The sequence below is a fragment of the Myotis myotis genome, unplaced genomic scaffold (genome assembly GCF_014108235.1).
Source record: "Myotis myotis isolate mMyoMyo1 unplaced genomic scaffold, mMyoMyo1.p scaffold_m19_p_3, whole genome shotgun sequence".
NCBI lineage: Eukaryota > Metazoa > Chordata > Mammalia > Chiroptera > Vespertilionidae > Myotis > Myotis myotis.
The window spans coordinates 171,238,071-171,263,146 of NW_023416335.1; the positions used below are offsets into that span (position 1 = coordinate 171,238,071).

Consider the following 25,076-nt stretch of genomic DNA (forward strand, 5'->3'; position numbering starts at 1 on the left):
TCTCCCAAAGCCTGGAGAATTAGAGCTTGGGTCAATCCAAGGTCAAATACCAAAAGCAAAATATTAGAATAGAAGTAATCTAATACTTAGGGTCAAAAAATGGAGCCAGGGTCCAAAAGGGAAAACCAGAATCCAGGTGGAGACAAGCTTCATAACCCAGGAAGCGGGTCAAAATGCCAACGTGGAATCACAGTGAGAACACATGAGAAGATTGTAAGGCAAAACTCAGGGAGCCCTGTGATTTAGAACTTGGGGTGCAGTCTGGCTCAGGACTAAAAGGAGGCTTTTCTTGTATCAGACTCCTGACTGTAGAGCCATGCTTTTATGCAAATCCCTCAATTAGAGTATCAGCTCATTCAGGGTTAAACTAGTCCTTTATTTTTCAGCATCTAGTTTAGTGGCTTGTTTTAATGTCTAACATTAGACTGAGTGAGAGTCACTGACAAATCTAATAAATTGAAGTTATTATATTTCAATATAATAATGCTTGTGTATGAGTGCATTCAAGCTCACATGTGTGTCTTTGTGTCTGTGTGTATACTTTTTGTAGAACCCTTCAAACATTGAACTGTTGCTTAACAAGTAATATTTATTCCATGCTATTTGACTTATAAAGAAAACTTTCTAAAAATGAATTTTCAACAGTAGGTAAATTAAAAGGACAGTTATTTCTTGGATAACATTAAGACATTTATTTCTTTATAATTTTTTTTTCATTCATAAAAAGGACAAAGCACAGTCCTATACTACTCCATTGAAAAAAATGATAAAAAATAACTAAAAAAATCAATTCAATATTTATCAGTATCAAAGAAATCTACTATCACCTTTCCTGAAATACAAAGACACAACAGATATGTCTATATCTATATAAAGTTTAATTCAGAATCTTGCATCTTAAAGCAGGTGATATATTAGTTTGACAACAGTTTAAAACGGATGGTCCCAGTCCAATTCGTACAACTGTATGAGGAAATGAAAAGCATGAGTATCGGTGTATGAGAGATATTAATCTGCCTAATCTCTGTCACAGATTTAAAATTAAACAAGTAGCTTCCAAAGTCTGTTTTCCTCTTACCTTTCAGAACCATTTCATGCAAAATCTGATCAGTTTTGCTCTTTATTACCATACATTGGAAAATAAAAGGCAAGCATGCATTTGGCAAAAGAATTAGTTGTTGATTATATAAAAATGCCCAACATGGGTCATACTGCAAAAGGAAAACCCCAAAGTATACTAATGAAAGCACAAACATTTGTACAGAAGGCTTACAGAGTATTCATTTCCCTAAAGTATGAAGAGATTTTCTTTTTCAAATAATTAATTTTATGAAATCTGATGATGCTCTTAGGACTGTTGACATACTTCTGCTGGGAAATAACCTATTTCACTTATTTTTAAAAAGTTTCATTTTATAACAAAGAGTTAAATGTCAACTAATGAAATGGTATTTTTATAACAAAAGCTCTAAACATTTACATGTAGATATAGTACAAAAATTATACAAATTAAAGAAAGGGGAATAAAATAGTAATAGATCTGTTTTGCTTCCTGTAAATACTTTTTATGAACCTATAAGGTATCCTTTCTAAAAAGATAAACTCTATCTCTAATTAGCTCGCAAGGTTGTGCTAATAAAATAGGATTATACCTCTCAAAGCATCTGTCATTGCACTAATTCAGGAGCCAGCTAATCCTTATTACTTGATTTCTTTCACATCCACACTCAAACACATTTCCGGGCACACCATGAAGAATGAAGACATGTGCGTCTTCCTTTTCACAACTTATAAAGACCTAAAGCACCAACACTTGGGAGTCGACATTGGAGGTACACATTATTTGTCTCCTCCTGGTCTTTCATTTTGCATACCCTTCAAAGTACCATTAGCAACATATGGATTTGGTATTTTTAGCCAGTTTTCAGTATTGCCTTGAAGCAGGAATGAGTTTAAAACTAAATTTAAAAAAAATAAGGAATACTGTAGTTTTTCCAACCTATAGGTGATTTCTTGATCCTACACTTTCAATAAAGATAGGTTTTTACTTAGAAATGCAGCACAAAAACCAAGGAACTAGAATATTAATACGTAATTCTGACACTTAACTGTCATTTATTCTTAGTGGTATAAAGACTATCACATCTTGATTAAAAAATGGAAGCCCTCTACTTTTCAACATTCATTATTCCACATATGAATAAATAGAGCAATAGGATACTACGCTAAATAAGAGCCGTGATTTTTGAGGTTTCAAATTGATGATAAGAAAAGCATCAAATAATTTCACAGTAGAATACAAAAGTAAAAAATAACCTTCATATGGCATGTTAACTTCACTATTAAAAACTAACTTAAAAGAATTACTGATTCTAAAAATTAAATGTTTAGAAAATTACTATCAAAATAAGAATAGTGATTACAAGTTCTAGAATTTGGTTTTGAATATTCCAAATCTTTCAACTCATTCAGTGAGATGATTTGGTAATGGGATTTGCGTCACAATGTTTCAGTTATACCCTATTCTCTTTAAGAAAACTGAAAATGTCATGTATGATAGGGGGCCATTCAAAAATATGCAGGACCCAAAACAGAGAGGATAGTACAAGAGACTGTATTACTCTTACATTTACCACATACAATCAACATTTCAACCTCTATTATATTTCACAACTTGTTATTGAATTTAAAGCACCTGTGTATGGTGATTTTACTTTCACTCTACAGCCTATGGAATTGAATTGAACACTGTAACTTGTCCCATTGGATTAAATCATGCAACTGTCACAGAATCAGGTTAAGTGGTTTATAAGGCATATTGGAACGAGTTAAAAATCATTTTATATCCATTTAAAAGTTTATTCTTTTGGATGAAGGGGTTCCTGAATGCCTCAGTCATAACATGTGTTGTAAATCAGTTGGGTAGTTTGTTGAAGAATAATGCATTTGGCTTAGGATGGAGCCGCAGGAATTGGAAGGATCTGTAGTCATCGCAGGGATGGAGGGTGTCCTCTGAGTTGGGTCGGGAACAGCAGCTGTCACACCACATTCAGAATTCCAAGTGGACAAGGATGCCAAAGGCAGGCAGCAGTAAGCCGAGAAGACTTGGTAATAGGGTGGATGTACCTACAAAGTAAACCAAAAACATGTATGAAATTTCACTGATAACAGTCACTATTGTTATCGATGCTTTGGGAAAGCCAGAATAGGTAGGCCTGAAAACCAAGTGGTTCCTAAACACACACACACACACACACACACACACACACACACACACACACACACACACCGCTTCTCTATTCTTAGGTCATTTAAGAAAAACAGAAATATTTGATGAAGGATTTTATGTGAGAGCATGTGCTCTGTTTATACATGTCCATATAAATCATTTAAAATGATAAGATCACAAATGTTTGTTTTCTCCATGATCTCACAGTCCCAAATTCCTACCAGAAGGTGACAGATCAAAAAAAATATAAATATGTTAAAAAATCTATGTGTCATGTTAAAAAATAAGATAAAGAGGTGATAGTAAAAATACTAATAAGGTTATCTGGGATAATGACATCATAGGTATAACTAAATAGATATTATATAACTTCACATCCCAATGGTTTTAAGACACTTAGATGCTTATACACAATGATTTCAAAAAATATTTTGAAAATTTTATATACTGATTGATTTTAGAGAGAGGAAGGGAGAGAGAAAGAGAGGAAGAGAGAGAGAGAGAGAGAGAGAGAGAGAGAGAGAGAGAGAGAGAGAGAGACATTTATTTATTTATGCATTCATTGGTTGATTCTTGTATATGCCCAGACCAAGGATCAAGCCCACAATCTTGAGGTACAGGGATGACGCCCTTAAAAACTGAGCTACCTGGCCAGGGCCAACAGAAAAATATTTGGATAATTGTAAATCATCTATTCAAATTTAAAGAATAATTGCCCTGAGATGTTATATTGTGAATTTAAAATAAAAATGATATAACATGCTATGGATTTATATTACATATTAGGCTAATAATTACATCCAGAGGGCTTTTCCTATGGTCAAGCAAGTTTACAGGTGTAGGTCCTGCCCACACTGGAATTCTTGAGGAAGGGATGAAAAATGGGACCAAGAAGGCATAGTATTCCTTTCCCTCTCTACAGCCATGAGGCACCATCTTCAATGAACACACTGCTGGAATGAGTGACAGGCTAAAAAGTACAGTCAACAGCTTGTAAATATAACAAATTTGTGTCAAGTTTTGAAAGTTTACTTTAAAACTTAAATCATTATTATTTTACCATGTTAACCGTGGCCTAAAACACCCCATTTATTTGGAATATTCCTCTTATATTCAGGAAGATTTGGGGAATTTCTCTTGAATCTATGGTCAGTAAAAGCACATGCATTTTTCTCATATGGTAGAAGATGGTGTCGGTCTCTCTGCATGCATGCATTCCACTATTACCCTGTTAGCATTCATGCTACATGTAAAACATCATCAAACACAGTTAAAATGGTTCTTAGAAATAAGCAAGACACTAAAGATCAAAAAGTGAGGGCAGAACTGGAAGGGCAATAGAAACAATCCTAAAATAACTACTTGTAGCCTCATCAACGCTGCAATAAAGCTATCAATAACAGTGATTACACTAATCACGAGAGCTCCTATTTACTGCTCTACAGCCATGAGACAGACACTATGCTGGCTCTTTATATTCATTTTGACATTAATACCACATCCTAAAATAACAATGATCTTATTATTCTGATTTTATAGATTATATAACATAGAATTTAGGTAAAATGACTTGTTCAAGGCCAAGGCCAGTAGAGAGGGTGGAGCCAAGATTAGATCTCAGATTGGCCTGGCTCCAAAGACCATCCTCTGTACCTGCCACTTTCTATGGACAGCTGTAAAAAGGAACTGATTCTAGAAATGCATAAAGACACTACACCCGGAACTTAATGTGTCAGGGCAAAGGCACAGAGAGACAAGAAATGACAAGGGAAAGTACATCACCTAAGCATTTCAAAGAATCTTATTTTGTTGTAGTATTTTGTCCTCCATAGATATATTTAAAATATGCCACCACCCACACACTATTGTTTTCTGATAAGATGAAGAAGAATAAACCTCAATCACACTAAAATATAAAAAGTCCATAGTTTTCAATGTTTGACCTAGTTTAAACGATCTGACCTGAAGACCTTTGCCTGGGAATGACTGCATGGTCTCGGCAATGCCCCCTCCTTGGGCCACAAATTACATCAGCAATGCGCACAAGTACTTGTACTTGCCTGACTCTGTGGGTTGGCTCAGTACAAACTGTGGCTGCGGAAAGAAGTTTAGTCAATTGTGGATGCCATTTTGAAGTTCTGGTGTTAGTATGAAAACCAAACACAATTTCATAATTTGTGGCTTCAACATCAGGATATTTGACTTATTCTAAATAAACTCTTCATGTTTATGTGTGTTATATTTAATTTCTCTAATGGCTCAAGCTTATGTAATTGTGGTCTTCATCTCCAATTCTCTTCCACTTTCCAAATACAAATTAGAGACCTGACTGATTCGCTATTTAAAGTCATTTCACATGTGGGATCCCTATATTCTTGAGGGATTTTCAATATATATTGGTTTTGTATCTAACAAAATGTATATCACGACACTGCTATCAAACATAATTTCAGCATTTACTTGGTAGGTAGAAAATAGGTATTTTCCTTTTCACGTATCTACTGAATGTCAAACATGTAAAAATATCATCAATCTGGTGAACCGTTTTTCCCCGTTAGAACAACTGTAAAGCCATTTTAAACTATCATAGCTCTTCCACTGGATTTTCTTGATTTTTTAAAAAACTGAACTGCCCAGACTTATTTTCTTCAGGAAGGGTTACTGATACAGGGAGGTACATATTCAGAAGAAAAATTCCAAGTAAAAGTTAAGCAATCTTTAACAATCTCTTCATGTTTCATGATAAGTAAAGAACTGCTCTAGTTAGTTTTTTAATACAAATCTCTTTTCTGATGCTTAAATTTGTACACCATGGTCCAATCCCAACTCCTCCTTCTTTGCTATTGCTGATGATGCCTTAATACTTGAAATTTTATCCTTGTCATGTCACTTTCTATGTTTACAACGGTTAAAATCTCTAGATCGTGAACAACTTCAGGACAGAGAATATATTATATCCAAATCATATTTTAAGCTGTGTGGACTAAGTTCAGTATGAAGTGAGTACTTTGCTTTTGGTAACGGGAGCACAACTGAAGAAAGAGCTGATGATGTACCACTTTGGGGCAACTAGAGAAAGTTACCTGAACACCTGGGTCTTCCATGCTTTGTGCTTTCATCTCTTCTTCCTTTGCAGATTGCTTCATACTCTTAGACTAATTTTTCAAGATACACAAGAACAACAAGCTCACAATAATATATTCTCAAGATAAAAGACATGATATATTTTAACCCCAACTCCAGTAAGAAAACTTTCAAAGAAAGATTCTAATTTGCAAAGTCTGGGTCACAACACAACCCCAGACCCATTACTGTGGCTGAATTAATGAATTTCTATGATTGAACTGGCTTGGAACAATCTCCCATCCCTCAACCAATTCCTGTGGCCAAGGAGGCATGGTCACAAGAAGATGTCAATTTTTATTCTGATTGCAGGTACTTCCCACAACATTTCTACAGTGAAAGGGCTGTGTGGTTCCAGGAGAAAAATAGGGATTCTGGGAAAAGAGAGAATACATTTCAACAAGAAAGTGCAAATGCACACAGAGAGTCACCAAAAGCGACAGAACAATTCTTATCTCCCAAATTGTTGACCATGTAAGATTTTTGTCAAGTAGCATGTCACAAGAATACCGTTCAGTCCGCATCTTTGGAAAATGTACTTCGTGGTAATTAAGAAAAGTGTTTCATGTCATTATTCACTTGGATTATTCATAACCTCTCTAACTGGCTTTCCCCAATTGCTTGAAGTTAATCAAGATAAGAAAAGCAATTGATCTATTTAGCTACTAAAAACAAAGAATATTTATATAAATTACTCAGAGTACAGGAGCCATTTTTATGAGTAATCCTTGAGAGCTATACATGATAGTTGCAGCATTAGAATGTGTAAGACTAGAAACTAACTTTTTTTTTTTTTGGCTGAGTACATAAATTTGTATAGTTATATTTACTCTGAGTTTTGGAATTTAAAGAGTGATAATTGCTACATAAAGGCAAACACGCTAAGAAATTTAATAAACTACGGTGCCTGAGACTATGTAAGGTCTGTATTTCTGAACTTATTTATTTGTAGAGGAAGGCCTATTGGGAGACTGTCATTTTACACATTTATTCAACCATAAGAATTTAGTCTGAAAAAATGGTAGCTCTTAAGAGCTTTGTTTTTGGATTTAGCCCAACCTGTTGGAAATGCTGAGTCACTCTTTTACCCTTGTACACTCAGCAAATTATTTATGTCTGTTTTTTCATTTGATTGTTGAAGTTTAGGTGAGAAATAGTACTTATTTTCTTAAATTTATGGCAGAAATGCATGAAAGGAGGAAGTGCTGTTTCTTCCTTTGAGATACTGACACATAATGAATGAATGAATTTTCAAAGATAATTTAAAAAATTCATGCACTCCAATTTTTGTGCAGAATTTTACACTTGAGGCAAAAACAAATATGTTAAAATTTGTCTTGGCTACTGGAATTTTACAAAATGTCTGAGACAAAACAATCTTAGAATTTTTATTGGTTAATTCATTTCTGGAATTTTCATCTTGTAGTGTCTTTTCTTACTTGCATATTTTCTCTTGCATGATTTTCCCCCATAGATTCTCACCCGATTTTTTTTATCCTGTCTACATGTTATCCACAGAAATCATAGAATAGAGCCAAGGTGCAAAATGTACAAACTTATAAAATAGTAGAGTTTTACTTTCTTGGAAACTGGCATAGAATTTCTAATAAAACTCATGTAATTTAGTAAGATTAATGTTAAAATTTCCTTTAGGCTATATACTAAAATTATTTTAATTAGTTGTCTAATGCATATTAAAAATTAAAAGAGGTGTCTTTTTATAAAGTTAGTTGGTTTCTATTCAAATAGGTTTCTTGGGGAAAATTCTGAGACAGTTTTCAACTTTATATCAATTATTATAAGCATTAACTACCTGCCTTTGACAAAATGAAGTAATGGATATTTACCCCAATTGGTTTTAAGACTTTCTGGAAAAGAAAACAAAAGAGAAATGGATTTGACCTTTGAAATATAGTAGCTTTTTTTTAACATCTAATGTTTACGTTTGCCTTTAGATACCTATGTTATCATACTGCCTGTATGTACCAGCTTGTTTATTTTGCTTTTAATAATTTTATCTCCTTGTGTCTCTTTGAGATAACAAATTCTAAGTTATGTGGAGGAAAAAAAAACAGCTTAAGACCTACTTCCAGTTCTTCCAATAGTGAGTTGTATAACTTTGGGCAAAAAAAGAATATTTTGACTCAAGATATGGCTCTGAAGCTGGTGTGATCTTTGGCTATTTTACTTGTCACGGATGTGGATTTTCCTTCTGTTAAATGATAGGGTTCAATGTTCTAAGTCCTTAGGTTCCTACTATGGCCATGAGTCTATGATTCTAAGGAAACCATATATATTTAAGAATATCAAGCATTGAGCCATAAAATTTGCAAACACATTTGTTATATTTCCCCTTATTTATGATAATCAAAGTTGATATTGCTTTATAAATATATATATTAAAAGCTTGATCATGTAAGTGATAGTGGCTTTGATGGGTTTGTCAATCTGGTAAAACCCACTAATCTTGCTGCTCCTACTTGTTTGGCAATTATAAACCCATATGCCAAGCAAAATAGATTTTTTTTTTTTTTTGGCAGGGGTACATGTCTTGCTGGCAGCTTATCCTAGCAGTCGTATTAGTTCTTTACTGTTGACTCTGGCCCTTTCCCTCCCAGAAAATGCTAGATTGCCAGGATGCATTCTTCTTTGAGAAAGGAGCAAGCATTTCCAATACAGTAAAGACCGATTATTTGCTGGGAAATGTAAAAGTAAATTCTAACTGCCTACTGGCCAACAAGCACATGCTCACACATACTCAAATAACCTAATTTTGACATCATTTGGGGGTAAGATGAGACTATAATTCTGAGGACTTTTAAAACTGGCTTGCCTACGTCTTTAGAAATGCAAAGCGATGCTTCACAAGAACATGAGATTTGAGGTTAGAAAGCATTCTATTTGAATACTAGTGCCCTCACTTGAGTGTGTGACCTCTCACAAGGTACGTAACCTTGGAGCCTTTATTTCCTTATCTGTAGAATGAAGAGCATACTACTTAATAGCAGGATATTTGTGAGGGTGAAATTAAAATAGTTTACAATGCTACTATAGTAAAAGTCACCTAATAATTGTGAATTTGAAATATGAAATTTAGTTTCCTCATTTAAAATGTGACTTTATTTAGAAAATAATTAGTGAGACTATCCTGGGTCATGAAGACAAACAGAAGAAACCCAGACCTCAGTATCTGGATGCTTTTCTATAAAATGTGCAACATACATGTAATGGGTATCATGGATTTATTTATTTTTTCTCATCTTATACAAAATCTTTAACAAATAACATTCCAGTTCCTTACTTATGATTAATTCACAGACAACCAGAGCTGATTGATTCGATCAGTTCATCTTTGCATTTGGCTTTGGCCATGGCTGTTTGACATAGCACTCTTACATGGACAGCCCCAGCTTTGTGGAATACATCACCTTACCTCCAGGATTTATTTCTCTCAACCTTGATTAATGTTCCAGGGACAGGGGACTTCAGATGCCCCATTCTATGTTGCCATACTCACAACAACACATGCTAAATTATTCCTTCCACTGCCCCGACTGACTTTGCCTCCCCCGAATCAGTTCTGAGGCAAAAGGACAGCAAGTAAAGCCAGAGTAAAAGTTTAAGAATTTGTGTGTGTCTCATGCCAAAGTGGAAGAATCCTCTTTTGTGCTGGGCTTGAGGGACCAGTTGAGCACATCTGTGACTAAGACTTCCTGGAAATTTGGGGGGGCTACATGCATAGCCCATTGGGTTCATTTAGGGATGAAAAAGGACTATTCCTTGCACCTTCCCCACCTCTCACATGGACACAGTGGCTCAGTTGATAGCCTTGCCTCAGCTGGTATTTTAGGTTACTGACAATAAAGAGTAAGAGTAAAACTAATTGGTCATGACAGTCAATTTTCCTAAATTTATTATATCTAATCAAAAGAAATTCAAACGAAGAGAAGCAGGCTGATATGTCTTCCCACAAAGCCCAATGAGTCCATCTCAGTTGTTTACATATGTTTGAATAAATAACCTTTTTCTGATTTTAATACCCAGGTTCAAGGTCATGGTGGGGCACAATGTTTATTTCTAGGTTTATTTCAATGGAACCAGAAAGGCCTAACTATCATGAAGCTGAACGTCGTAACTATTTGTGAGGATCTTTTTTTGTATGGGCATCCCTAAAATCATAGGAAAGATGACATATTTTTGGTAGACATACATTTGCATGCCTATTTCTAGTATCAATCTTTATGAGAGAAATCATTCCCTAGTTCTAGAAAAAATAGGTATATTGCCCTTTAAATTTACTTAGAACATTCAAGAAGATGAGAGCTATGGGGATGCCTCTGTCAATCGGTGCTGTGCTCCCCGAAGAAAAATTTGCATCCAGGTCATGTGGATCCTTGAAGGGCTCTAGTTAGCCGCAGCTGTTCAAGTGCCTGGCCTACTGGGGGTGATTTCCATTTTGGATTCGGGTTTTATCAAAGTGTAGGTGCAGATTAACTTCAAATTAAATGTTACCTCTGCTTCCTTTTTAAATAAAATCTTCAACTAATGGTGAGGAAAATTCTTAAATTTAAATATGCAGATATATTCATATGAGAATAATAAAAAGGAGGGTTTTTTTTTTCCCCTTACTCGAGGAGTAAGGATATTTTTTCCCCATTTATTTTTTTAGAGAGAGTGGAAGTAAGGGGAAGGGGAGAGAGAGAGAGAGAGAGAGAGATCAACGTAAGAGAAACACATAGATTGGTTGCCTTCAGATTGTGCACAACAGGGGCTGGGATTGAACCTGCAAAGGAGGTACATGCCGTTGGCCAGGAATCAAAACCTTAACCCTTAGGTCCACAGGCTGATGCTGTAACCACTGAGATAAACCATCCAGGGCAAAGGAGATTTGTTTTTTAAAGTACTTAATTTACTCATAAGTTTTCTAGACAGTCTGGCCCATACCATGTCATCAATGAATATCTGTTTAATGAATTATTTTTATTTTTATCATTTATTAGTTGCCTACTCTGTTCAGGGAAGTGTGTAACATATTATTTTGTTTCATTCTTATAACATACAGTTGAAGCATGCATTGCTATCCTCATTTGCAGATGAGGGTTCTATGGCTCAAATTTCCCCACCTAGAAGAAGGCAAAAGTATGTATTGAATTCAAACTTCGTTCTAAGCCCAGTGCTATTTTTTCTACTCCACAGATGCTTCATTAATATCTCTTACTATAAATATGGTTACAGAATGCAATAACCCAATCTTCCTTAACACAATGAGTTGAGAGTTGGAAATTACTGCCGGTATCTAAATACTTCCATAACTACAAGGGCTAAGGATCCTGGCCCCTGACTTGTTTCACATGGTGATTCAGAGGCACAGCTACCTTGGAAGATTCCCCAGGGTAAAACTGGGGGTGGGGGGCAGTCCTATTTGATCTTTCTGGATTAATCTTTGCTTTGGGGCTATAACAAATGAGTGACTCACCTGTCTGAGGCAGTATTTTGGTATTTTAAGGTTTTTCTTCCGACTGTGTTCCTGAACTCATTTGTTTGTCAGACCCTGGGGCCTTACTGCAGGACCCAGTGTCATCCATCTGTCAATGAGGATTAGTTGGTGCCTCAGTGTGTCTCCACATGCATATGAATTTCTTATAAGGAACTGTCTGAATTCATGGAATCTCTACAACGATTAAGCAGATCATAACCAGATGAATTCCTTCTCTTTTACTTGTGCGGGAGAAGCGATTTCTCAGCTGTTTTAACAATGGTCTGAAGTGTGTAAGGAGTTACTGACTGGAACACAATTCTGATTTTTCTAAAGAATTTCTGAGTTTGTGCTTGTTTAGCTTTTCATTCAGGAGTTATACTAGTAAAATAAGTCCAATCACTTTGAATGGTATTTGCATGGAGTGTCCTTGGTTCTGTTGATATATTTTTCAGAATTTCTTTTCCAATGAGAGGGCTCATTCTTAGTCTCATTTTCATGGTGGTAAACCCTGACATTTTAAGTTATTTGCAAATTCTTCATGGGTTCGAATAAGTGAAACAAGATTGGCTTTCATCATTTCTGCAAGAAGTTTATTTTTAAAAAAATCAAGAAAGTAGTTACTCCTTGCTAACTACCAGGAATTCTGAGAAATTCTTTAAGAAACCATTTTGTTTATATTGAGCAAGTCAAATTTCCAAACAGTGAATGGAAAATAAAATTCTTCTTTCAACATCTCTATTTCTACCAGTAGTGCAGTCTTCTAGTCATTCCATTATAAAATTTTGGGAGTCGTTCACTTTTCTCTCCTCAAAACTTGTGTCTCATGCTTTTGTGTCTCTTGACAGTGTATTCTGTACAGAGAGACTCTTAGATGTTAATTGATGATGATATGCTAAAATGTTTGAAATAACATAGGCATTGGGAGAAATATTATAGAATTTAGAAAGAGCACAAGACCACTTCTCTCTTCATCTGCACTCCTGGTTCCTATCATATTTTTATAAAATTTGTCCATGTTTCTGAATTACTTAGCTCAGTTAATGATGTTGCTTTTCACTTAGTCATTTACAATAGAAAATGCAGAGTCATTTTCAAAAATGCCTTTTTTCCCTCACTTGCAATATACTAACTCGGTCACCAAGTACAATTGATTTGATCTCCAATATGAATCTAGAACCACTCTGTTCCACTCCCTCTTCTGCTTCTGCTTCAGGATCTCATCATCTCCTACTCAAACACAAGAAATAAAATTATATGAAAAAACAATGAAAACCACAAATTCAATTTGCCCCCTTCTCACAGATTGACTAAACCCTCCAACTATATCTTCCTTATATTCTTTGTTGGATCCTACATTCCAGATTTGCTGAATGAGATGCCAGTTGTATGTATTCTCAAAGTTCACACTTATTTCCTGAGACTGGAATGTCCTTCCACCCCCTTTTATGCCTGGAAAATTACTGCTGATCTCACAAAATTCATCAAAACTATCATCCTTTGAAATAATTACTTCCATCTCAATGCTTGCTTCCAAAACACTTAACATAAGTGCTGCAAATATTTTTTCTCCTGTCTTAATCCCCAGTGAGGTTTGGGCTTCTTGACAAGAGACCATGTTTCTATTCATCTTCAAACTCCCAAGGACCAAGACTTACTTGGCACATGTTTGGCACTCAGTATATTTTTGTGGAATGAGTTGAATAATGGTAAAAATCCCTTTTCATTTTATTCACTCATTTGGATGTTTCCCTTCTGCCATAAATCTACCCATGATCCCCCTTTCTCTATGCATGTCCCAGAAATACCATTCCTTAGAGAAAATAGTATAAGAAATTAGTTTCCCTCTAAAATCCCCCATGTGTTGTAGGCTCAAAATGAAATAAACATCTCATCTAACCAACATCTCCTAAAGCTCTCAATTCATAAATGTGAACAAACATGGTCTTTAATTGATATTTTATATTCTGAGAAAGACTTTGCTATCCATAGATGGATTTTATAATGCAGATTAAAAAGAACATAGAATTCACCCAAGAGAAATTAGCAGCACACTAAACCTCTACTATTGTTTTGTTCTCTTGTGAAAGTTCTGCTAATTAAGGTGTAAGATTTACCAACTTTCTTGTTTTCTGTAGTGATTGTGGCCTATTTTAAGTTGAGAATATGTTTAGAATAGAATCCTGGACCAGAAAAATGAGGCTATTCCTTTAAAGGAACATACTGAGATAATAGTTTATTTTGACTATAAATTGGTGCTTTAAATATTTTTAATCTTTGACTCAGATGAATTTTCCTCTTGTAAACTGTCTCTAAATATATTCTCACTGTGATTTTCCATCTTTTGTCTAGCTAACTTTGCCTTATACATCTCATGTTACAGGAAAAATACATATTCTAGAATAATAGGCATGGCCAAAAATTCTTGGTTTATAGGGAAATGCTTGCAATCAAATATGCCCTATGAAATATTTATAATACTGAATTTACTATTATCAGTGCCCTAAGCATTATTCTTCTCCCAAAATTATTGCTGCAGTTCCTAGCATAATTTGTTACTAATTTTATTTATCTCAAATTTTGGTAAAATGAATCTTCTTCCAGAAAAAAAAAGGATATTAAAAGTATGATATAATTTCAAATAATCATTTATTAATAAAGAGCATGCAATATTTTCTACTTTCAATCTTTCTCTTAAGTTAATTTGCTTTATGTTTTAGGTTTTTCCTTGGATTACAACCTCTTTGCAATCTTAGAATCACATATGCCAGCTCTCCATTTGCCACAAAAATTATCATACTAAATATATTATCACTTTTTAATTTTTATTCATTTTTAACATTTAGATTTTACTGGCTCTCACATTTTTTAATACATTCTTTATAACTTTGTATATTTTAAGGAGTATTTTTAGCTTATATTTTAATCATCAAGCATATATTAGAAATCTGATATATGTGTCTTATACTTCTTGTTAAAATATTTATGATCTAAGTCTTTGAGACATTTTAACACACCAGTATTATTTTTAGATAATGTTTTTCTCTTTGCTAGTTTAATTAAAAAAATAAATATTGAGTCAAAATGCTTTGCCAGATTCTTTGGATAATAAAATACATTTACATAGTTTTACTAGTATAAGTAAAGAGTTATATTCTCATTCTAAAAAGGCTTTGAGATAGTTTACAAAGATAAATTATGAGAAAGGAAAAAAGAGAAGTTTAGGAAAATCAAGCCCTAACTGGTTTGGCTCATTGGATAGAGCACTGGCCTGAGGACTAAAGGGTCCTGGGTTTAGTTGCAGGCTGGATCCTTGGCCCTGGTAGGAGGCACATGTGGGAGGCAACCAATCAGTGTGTCTCTCTCACATTGATGTTTCTCTCTCTCTGTCTCTGCCCATCCCTTCCACTCTCTCTAAAAATCAATGGAAAAAATATCCTCAGGTGAGGATTAACAAAAAATAAAAATAAAAAATTGAGACAAAGCTAGAAGATAATTATACTAAAACTAGAGGCCAGATGCATGAATTCGTGCACTGGTAGGGTCTGTCTGGACTGCCCAATTGGGGCCGATCAGGGCCAGGCTGGTTGGGGAGGGGATGCGGGAGGTTGGCCAGCCATCCCCGCCCTCGATCGAGGTAGGGAAAGCTGATCAGGGCCATAGCGTGCGTCAAAGCAACTGATCATTCTGGCATTCCAGTCGCTTGGCTTTTATATATATACTAGAGGCTCAGTGCACAAAAATTTGTGCACTCGGGGGGAAGGGGGGGTCCCTCAGCCTGGCCTGTGCCCTCTCGCAGTCTGGGACCCCTCGGGAGATAACACCCTGCTGGCTTAGGCATGCTCCCGGGTGGCAGAGGGCAGGCCCAATCCCTAGGTGCAGCCCCCTGTCATGCACAGAGCAGGGCGGATTGGGAGGTTGCGATGCCACCCTCAGTCACGCTCAGGGTAGGGACGATTGGGGGGTTGGGGCACCGCCCCTTGTCACACTCAAGGCAGGGTCGATGGGGAGGTTGCGGCGCCACCCCCTGTCACGCATAGAGCAGGGCCCATAAGGGGGGTTGGGGCTCCTTACCCTGTCACGCACAGAGCAGGACCCATAAGGGGGGTTGGGGAGCTCTCCCCTGTCACACACAGAGCAGGGTCGATCAGGGGGTTGGGGAGCTCCCCCCTGTCACTCACAGAGTAGGGCCGATAAGGGAGTTGGGGCACCGCCCCCTGTCACACACAGAGCAGGACGGATCTAGGGGTTGGGGCGCCACCCTCTATCACACACAGAGCAGGGCCAATCAGGGGGTTGGGGCACCACCACTGTCACACTCAGGGCAGAGCTGATGGGGAGGTTATGGCTCTACCCTGTCACACACAGAGCAGGGCCGATCAGGGGGTTGGGGAGCTCCCCCGTATCAGGCACAGAGCAGGGCTGATCAGGAGGTTGGGGCGCCTTCCCCTGTCACAAACAGAGCAGGGCGGATAGGGAGGTTGTGGCCCCACCCCCTGTCACACACAGAGCCGCAGGGCGATCAGGGGGTTTGGGTGCTGCCCCCTTTCACGCTGATCCCGGTGCTGGGAGGCATATTACCCTTTTACTATATAGGATAGAGGCCTGGTGCATGGGTGGGGCTGGCTGGTTTGCCCTGAAGGGTGTCCTGGATCAGGGTGGGGGTCCCCACTGGGGTGCCTGGCCAGCCTGGGTGAGGGGGGATGGCTGTTTGCAGCTGGTCACACACCCTTCAGGGTGGGGGTCCCCACTGGGGTGCCTGGCCAGTCTGGGTGAGGGGCTGAGGGCTGAAGCTCCCAACTGCTCCTTTTTTTCTTTTACTTTTATTCTGGGTCAGCTTTAGCTCTGGCTCCAGCTCTGAGGCCTCTGCTGCTGAAAGCAGGTATCTGGTTTGTTTGGATTCTATAATCAAAACAATGTATAACTCCAGCTCTGAGATCCTGGCTTGCTGAAAGCAGGTTTCTGGGCTTTTGTTTAGCTTCTATATTTGTTACAATGTTTCAAACTGCAAGCTCAGAGGCCGGCAAGGCAGGCGGGGAACGTTGGTTTCCACCATCACTGAAGCAAGCAAGCCTCATGTTAGTTTCAAGCTGCCTGGCTGCTGGTCGCCATCTTGGCTGGCAGTTAATTTGTATATCGCCCTGATTAGCCAATGGGAAGGGTAGCGGTTGTACGCTAATTACCATGTTTTTCTTTTATTAGATAGGATACTAGTGGCCTGGTGCATGAAATTCATGCATTAGGGGGGTGGGGAGGGGTTCCCTCAGCCCAGCCTGCCCCTTCTCCAGCGGAAATCTCTCTCACAATCTGGGAATGCTGGCTTCTAACCACTCACCTGCCTGCCTTTTTGATTGCCCCTAACCTCTCTGCCTGCCAGTCTTATCACCCCTAGCTGCCTCTGCCTGCTTGCCTAATCACCCCTAATTGCCCTCCCCTGCTGGCCTGATCCTGCCCCCAACTGCCTCTGCCTGCCTGATCACCGTTAACTTCCCTCCCTTGCTGGCCTGATCTCATCACCAACTGCCCTCCCCTGCCAGCCTGATCTTGCCTCCAATTCGTGCCCAACGGGGAGGGGGTTCCCTCAGCCGAGCCTGTACCCTTCCCAATCGGGGACCCCTTGGGGGATGTCCGACTGCCGTTTTAGGCCTAACTGCCTCTGCTAGCCTGCCTGATTGGTCCCAACTGCCCTCCCCTGCTGGTCTGATTGCCCTTAACTGCCTCTGCCTCAGCCCCCATCACTATGGCTTTGTCCAGAAAGAAGTCAGATGTCTGCAAGATACCCAGTTGACCTGGTCTAATTAGCACATTACCCTTTGTTAGTATAGGTAAATTACGTAGGATAGGATTGCTTAAATGGGGGGGAGGGCCTTTTTCAGCAGGAGGAGATGCTCTTGGCAGACAAAAACACATAATCCCTATGTCTGGACTGATAACCAGCCATATGCACTACACTGCCAAAGCGGTTATTAAAAAATTGAACTGTTTTCTTACACCTTACACCAAACAGTTGTTGCCCCTCCTCAGCCCCCACCTTAGGTTCTGCCTTCGTGTTCACCAGGATTAGGTACTTATTGGTTGGTTTCTATGCCAGTCAGTGTCAAAAGCTCTGCTTCCTAGGCAGCCATTGGCTCCTCACACTTCTCCCCCTCCTCCACCCTAAGTTCTTTTAAAAGAGAGTAATGTATTGAAGGAAGATGTTGATCACCTAGTTAGAGTGTGTGTGTATAAAGAATAAGGTTTTTATTATATATGGTCCAATAAGTAATATCTAAGCTGCCTACAGAAGAAACTAGATTTACTTCTTGAGTGTGTGTATATGTTGGGATGGTGGTGGTGATGAGAAGATGAATTTTTCTAGAAATTGGACTGAGTGGTGCTCTTTCTCACCCTTCCTCTAATAAGATTTCATCCTCTCCATTAAATGGTGTCCATTTCAAGAACATTAATTTAATATTAACTATTGAATTATTTTATTCAAATATTTATGTATTAGCGTGACCCAGCTTATTCACTCCTCTAGACCTACCTGAGAGAATTCCCAATCATGGTTCCTTACAAGGAGAGCACTACATAGTACAGCAAAAACTACCCTCAGCAATTATGAAATAATGTGATAGTAGATTTGATGTGATTGGTTTTTGGTTTTGGCCTCTTTTACATAATGCTCCTCAGTATAAATCAATACATCATACTAAACTATAGTTTAATAAACATTCATTCTATAAGGTGCAAAACAATGTCTTTTAAAAACACAGCTCAATGAAGTTTTGGATTGATCAATTCAGAAAATTGCTTGTATCTCCTGGGACTGGAATGAAAGGGGTATGTATGTATTTACAGAGAGTATGCATTCTCCAAGGTGCAATATGGCCCCCATGGAGGTGAAAATTGTTTTTTATGGGTGAAAAAAATCTAAATATAAGATATTATAATGGCTTTGCATCTCCAAAGGGCTACAGAGCATAAACAGACATGCAGCACATCCCTAGTATTAAAATTCCATAGGTGGCTGGAGTGCTAGGAAAAAAAATATGTAATGTTTTTTGGGAGACAATAATGAAAAAAATTTAAGAAACACTGCTATAGAGTATTATCTCTTGCAATCATGCTTCCATTTGAAATTGGGTGACAAAGGATTAAGGTACATGAAAACAGGTTTTAATTAATTAATTTATTACTCACAATTATAGTGAGTAAAACCTTATTCATCATGTACTACTCACAATAATAGGAGGTAATTATTCGTAATTTATTACTCATATAAAAGTTTAACACTATTATTCCCATTCTACATGTAAAAAATAGACTATACTTATGCTAAATAAGCAAGGCATTTAAAATATATATATATATATATATATATATATATATATATATATATATATGAATATTATAGTCATCTTGATTAGAAGAGTTAAATTTTGCAGGATATTGGAAAAATCAATAGGATAGGATCAATGGTAGACCTGGGTACGGGAGAGTGGAGAAACTGTTAAGTTAGGTGGAGACCTGTAGGAATAAACTAGAAAGGTAAGAGTTAGTATCTGAAAATAGAATGCTTAAAATGAAAAATTATGATTTTTTCCAGTTATTAGTAATATAATTTTTGCCAGGATTCTTACTCTCTTTGTCTATTATAGATGCATTGGCAGTCTGTAAATCCCTGAGAAACTAAAAATAATGCTTTCACATACATAAAATACAATATGTAGAGTTAAAAGGAAATCGATTATATTAAAATATGTATGTATATTTCAATATAATATACAAAGTAAATTAACAAAGTAAATACATGTTTATTAATATATCATACAAAGTCTAATTAAAAAGTATAATATACAAATTAAATATATGTTTATTAATACGTTAAAATGACATGCTTATTAGTACATTAAATAATAAAATCTAAGATTAGGGCTAATAAATATATTTTTGAAGTGATATTGAAACAGCTGAAATATATGAGAACATTTGTGATCGTAATTGGCAATGGTAATTTGTTGCTTAAATTTATATTTGAAGAAAATAATCCATTTCAGTTAGAAATTAGAGAAAATTACAATTTTTTTTTTTCTCATTCAAGTTTCAGGGATCCTCAAGTTTCAGTTTACACTCAAGTCTTGAAACCCTGTCTAGACTGTGATCATGAGTGGCTGGCTGAGGCAGGGCAGGGAGCATTAGTTTCCCTATAAATTAGGATCATTAGGAAAGAGGAATTAAGAGGCCAGGGTATTGGTAGGATCATCTACACAGATGTTCAAATCCAAAGAATTCACAACTTCCAGGCACATCTGGACTTTGAGGCATCTCCTATGGGCTGAGTCTTGTTGAGCTAGTCCTCTGTAATTTATAACACCCTTCTCTCTTCCTGCTTTATGGCCATGTGACCAAGCCTGGTGATTTGTTTTAGAGATGAAAGTCAGTTATACAGGGCTTGGAGTGGTAGGTTATAAGAGAATGAATATTGGCTGGATAAAGTCATATTCTTGGAATATGCTCTAAATGATTTATTTGCTCTTAGTCTGGCTCATTTTACAGAAGGTGTCTGTAAAAAGTGCCTCTGGAATGTCTTTTACGCCATTGCATTGCTTTCAAACTGTGAATAATCCATCAAGGGGCCTGGCTTCTAGCCTTGCCCAACTATGGGAAGTATTTTGAGACCTAAACATTCCTTCATAAATCACTAATGTTGGTCCCTAATGTAGTATCAAATGGACCATTTTAATATGTTGATATATCACTTTCCAGTTTAAGTGTTTTATATTCCCTCTTACTATAGCATTAAAGGTTTCCAGATCTATTTGTGAGAAATTTCCAGGGTTTTATTTTTAACCATGACAAAATCATTTTCTTTCCTAAATGGTTTCAAATTTATGTTACGGTGGGTAAGTGTCAAACCATAGGAGAGAAAATTTAAAACCCAATTCTCTCAGCACAAACAATTATCTTTATATTTTCCTGAGAGGGTTACAAATTTCAAAATAGCCTATAATGTTTCAAAGGAAAATTAATTTTGAAATAGTGTTTTGATGATTGATGTATATAACAATTCAAGATAATATAATTATTTTAACTCATTTATTTGTTACTCTTATTTCAGGAAACAATATTAAGTACTATCTTATGGTTTGTGGAGAGGTACATATAAATATTCCTTCCTTAGGATCATAAAATATTTAAAATCCCTTTAGTATACAGAATAGATGGACATGATATTTTTATGTAATTTTTATGCCACTAATATACCAAAATTCATAAAAATGCAAAATTGACTTTACTAATAATTAAAATTATACATGTAAGGTATGCATTGCACAGTATTATCTATTTTCTCATGACCAGTTTATTAATGCAAAATATTATGACCCATCACACAATTTGTTGAAACTGTATAATGACATTTTACAAAGCTTGATATATGCAAACAAGTTGAAATAGATAAATTACTATTTAATAAAACTGGAATTTTGCTGATACCCCAAAATTCAGCAAAATAAAACCCATCTCTGAATCAAGGTATTTCTCTTAGGATCATTTTCTAAAACTTCTTCAATGTAATTGCATCTTCGCAAATGATAAATTCCTTTATTTACAACCCCCTTTTCCAAAGACTTACTATATATAGGAATTCCCTCTCATGCTAGATTCTAATTCTAGTCCCATCAGCAATATTCTTTCCATTTTCTACCCTGTTAGTACTACTTTCTAAATTTAGAAAAGATCATCAAATGTAGCTCTTAAGGGGAAAGGTGTCTCATACATCTGAGTATTGTGGTGTAGCTAATCTAAAATATAAAACAAAGCAAAAAGTTTATAATTTTCTTACGGCAGTAATGACTTAAACTGTTTCTTATACATTCCAATTTCCTACTTAAATATTCTTTAACAGTAGTAATGCTACCCTATATAATTAAGAGGTAATATGCAAATTGACCATCATGCCCTCACACAAGATGGCTACCCCCATGTGGTTTCAAGATGGCCAGCAGGGGAGGGTAGTTAGCGGTGACCAGGCTGGCAGGAGAGGGCAGTTAGGGGTGACCAGGCCTGCAGGGGATGGCAATTGGGGGCAACTGGGCCACCAGGGGAGGGCAGTTAGGGGTGACCAGGCCAGCAGGGGAGGGCAGTTAGGGATGACTGGGTCAGCAGGGGAGGACAGTTGGGGGGGACCAAACCTGCAGGGGATGGCAGTTGGGGGCAACTGGGCCTGCAGGGCAGGGAGGGCAGTTGGGGTAGGGGGACGAGACCTGCAGGGGATGGCAGTTACGAGTGACCAGGCCAGCAGGGGAGGGCAGTTAGGGGTGACTGGGCCGGCAGGGGAGGGCAGTTGGGGGCAACCAGGCCAGCAGGACAGGGTAGTTGGGGCAATCAGGCTGGCAGGGGAGGGCAGTTGGGGGTGGCTGGGCCTGTAGGGGATGGCAGTTAGGGCAGACCTGGCTGGCAGGGGAGGGTAGTTATGGGTGATTGGGCTGGCAGGGAAGGGCAGTTGGGGAGGACCAGGCCTTCAGGGGAGGGCAGTTAGGGGCAACCAGGCTGGCAGGGGAGGGCAGTTAGGGGTGACCAGGCCAGCAGGGGAGGGTAGTTGGGGGTGACCAGGCCAGCAGGGGAGGGCAAGGTGGGGGCGATCAGGTTGGCAGGGGGGCAGTTAGGTGTTTATCAGACTGGCAGGGGAGTGGTTAGGGGGTGATCAGGCTGGCAGGCAGAGAGGTTAGGGACAATCAGGCAGGCAGGCAGGCAAGTGTTTGGAGTCAGCAGTCCCGGATTGTGAGAGAGATGTCTGACTGCCGGTTTAGTCCTGATCCCTGTGATCAGGCCTAAACCGGCAGTCGGACATCTCCCAAGGGGTTCCCAGATTGGAGAGGGTGCAGGCTGGGCTGAGGGACATCCCCCAGTGCATGAATTTCATGCACCAGGCCTCTAGTCCTATATACTAAAAGGCTAATATGCAAATTGACCAAACAGCAGAACAACCAGTTGCTAAGATGCACACTGACCGTCAGGGAGCAAACACTCAACACAGGAGCTGCACCCTGGTGGTCAGTGTGCTCCCACAGGGGAGCACCACTCAGTCAGAAGCCCTGAGCCAGGCTCACAGCTGGTGAGTGCAGCAGCGGTGGTGGGAGCCTCTCCCACCTCCATGGCAGCACTAAGGATGTCTGACTGCCAGCTTAGGCCTACTCCAAGCAGGGAGTGGGCCTAGCCATCAGTTGGACATTCCCCAAGGGCTTTCAGACTGCAAAATGGCTCAGGCTGGGCTGAGGGACCACCCCCCCCCCCCCACCCAACACTGAGTGCACAAATTTTGTGCACTGGGCCTCTAGTATCTATCTATCTATCTATCTATCTATCTATCTATCTATCTATCTATATGGATGAACCTCTGTTTACTGACTTTAGGTGAGAGTTCTCTCAATTTAATTTATTGACATAACCCTTGCAAGTCTAACTTGTTCAATGTCATAAATCCTTGTTTTAATGCTTCAATATTAGGATCAACAATTACTGTCTCTTGTCACTTGAATAAAAAATAATAATCCTGCCTAAATTTTCTGCTATTAAAGCTGACTTTGTATCTTTCCTATAACTCTTCATCCCTCTTATTACACATTCTTATGAAGCTGCTTTTTTACCTTGTTTTTTCTTATTCCCTTCCCTGCATTCGTCCTTATTTACCTCATCATTTAACTTTGAATATTAAGAAGAAATCTTTTTATATCTACTTCCTTGCTAATAACTTTCCATTAAAAAAATATTTATTGTTGAGAGCATTACAGATGTCACCCTTTTCCCCTCATTCTCCCCCTCCACGTGGTTCCTGTCCTGCCCCAGCTTTCACAACCCTATTGTCTGTGTTCATAGGTAATGCATATCTGTATATATAAAAGCCTAAGCAACCATCGCAACCGAAACAACTGAACGGAATACCGAACAGGCTGCATGGGGTGACCAGGCTGGTAGGGGGGTTAGTGAGGGATGACCAAACGACTGAGCAGCAGGCTGCAAAGATGGCGGTGCCCACAGCCAATAAGGAGGGAATATGCTAATTGACTGCCACACCCCCAAAGATGGTGGCATCCATAGCCACAAGATGGTGGCACCCAGTCCCCTCAGCCCTGCCAGGAGCCAGTCTTTGGAGTCCCCCAAGTCCCCTCAGACCCCCAGCCACCCAGGGCCAGCCCGAGGCACAGGCATGCCTTGGATGGCGGCTGCCCAGCCGCCCAGGGCTGCCCGAGGCTCAAGTAACCAGGGCTGGCCTAGGCTTGTGCTGCCAGCAGTGGCAGCAGCAGCAGTGGCAGCAGCAGTGCCAGCAGTGGCAGTGATGGGGATGTTGCCTTCCCCTGATCACTGGGTTGCCTCCTGCCCCTGAGGGCTCACGGACTGTGAGAAGGGGGCAGGCCGGGCTGAGGGACTCCCACTCCAGTGCATGAATTTTCATGCACCAGGCCTCTAGTATGCATATAAGATCTTTGGTTAATCTCTTCCCGCCTCCCCTCCCCACTTCCCTCTGAGATTAGTCAATCTGTTCCATGTTTCCATGCCCTTGGTTCTATTTTATTCATCAGTTTATTTTGTTCATTTATTTTGATTTTTAGAATTAATTGTTGTATTATTCTAAATATCTATTCATTGTCATTGCCCAATGTATTCATTGTCATTTTACCATGCATTTCTTCTTCTCCTTCTCCTCCTCCTCCTCCTCCTCCCCTCCTCTCCTCCTCCTCCTCCTTCTCCTCCTCCTCCTTCTTCTTCTTTTTTCTTGTCTTTTCTCTCCTTCTCCTTCTCCTCCTCCTCCTCCTCCTCCTCCTCCTCCTCCTCCTCCTCCTCCTCCTCCTCCTTCTTCTTCTTCTTCTTAAAGAATACCTTTCAACATTTCATGTAATACTGATTTGGTGGTGATGAACTCCTTTAGATTTTTCTTGTCTGTGAAGCTCTTTATCTGACCTTCAATTCTAAATGAGAGCTTTGCTGGGTAGAGTAATCTTGGTTGTAGATCTTTGATTATTTTGAATATTGCTTGCCACTCCCTTCTGGTCTACAAAGTTTCTGTTGTAAAATCAGCTGACAGTCTTATGGGCATGCCCTTGTAGGTAACTAACTGCTTTTCTCTTGCTGCTTTTAATATTTTCTCTTTGTCTTTAACCTTTGGCATTTTAATTATGATGTGTCTTGGTTTGAACCTCTTTGGTTCCTCTTGTTTGATACTCTCTGTAGTTTCTGGACAAACTACTAGATACAGAATTTAAAAAA

At 38.5% G+C, this 25,076-nt stretch overlaps 1 protein-coding gene across 3 annotated transcripts in view; it reads right to left on the reverse strand.

Moving 5' to 3' along the window:
- Nucleotides 1-859: 859 nt before the first annotated feature.
- The window catches only part of CNTN1 (contactin 1), a 269,218-nt gene continuing 245,001 nt past the window's right edge, over nucleotides 860-25,076 (reverse strand). For all 3 annotated transcript variants that reach the window (XM_036299990.1, XM_036299991.1, XM_036299992.1), the window contains one exon: nucleotides 860-3,126. In XM_036299990.1, the coding sequence (XP_036155883.1) occupies nucleotides 3,050-3,126 (77 nt within the window). In that variant the 3' untranslated portion in view covers nucleotides 860-3,049. The remainder of the gene's footprint in view (nucleotides 3,127-25,076) is intronic.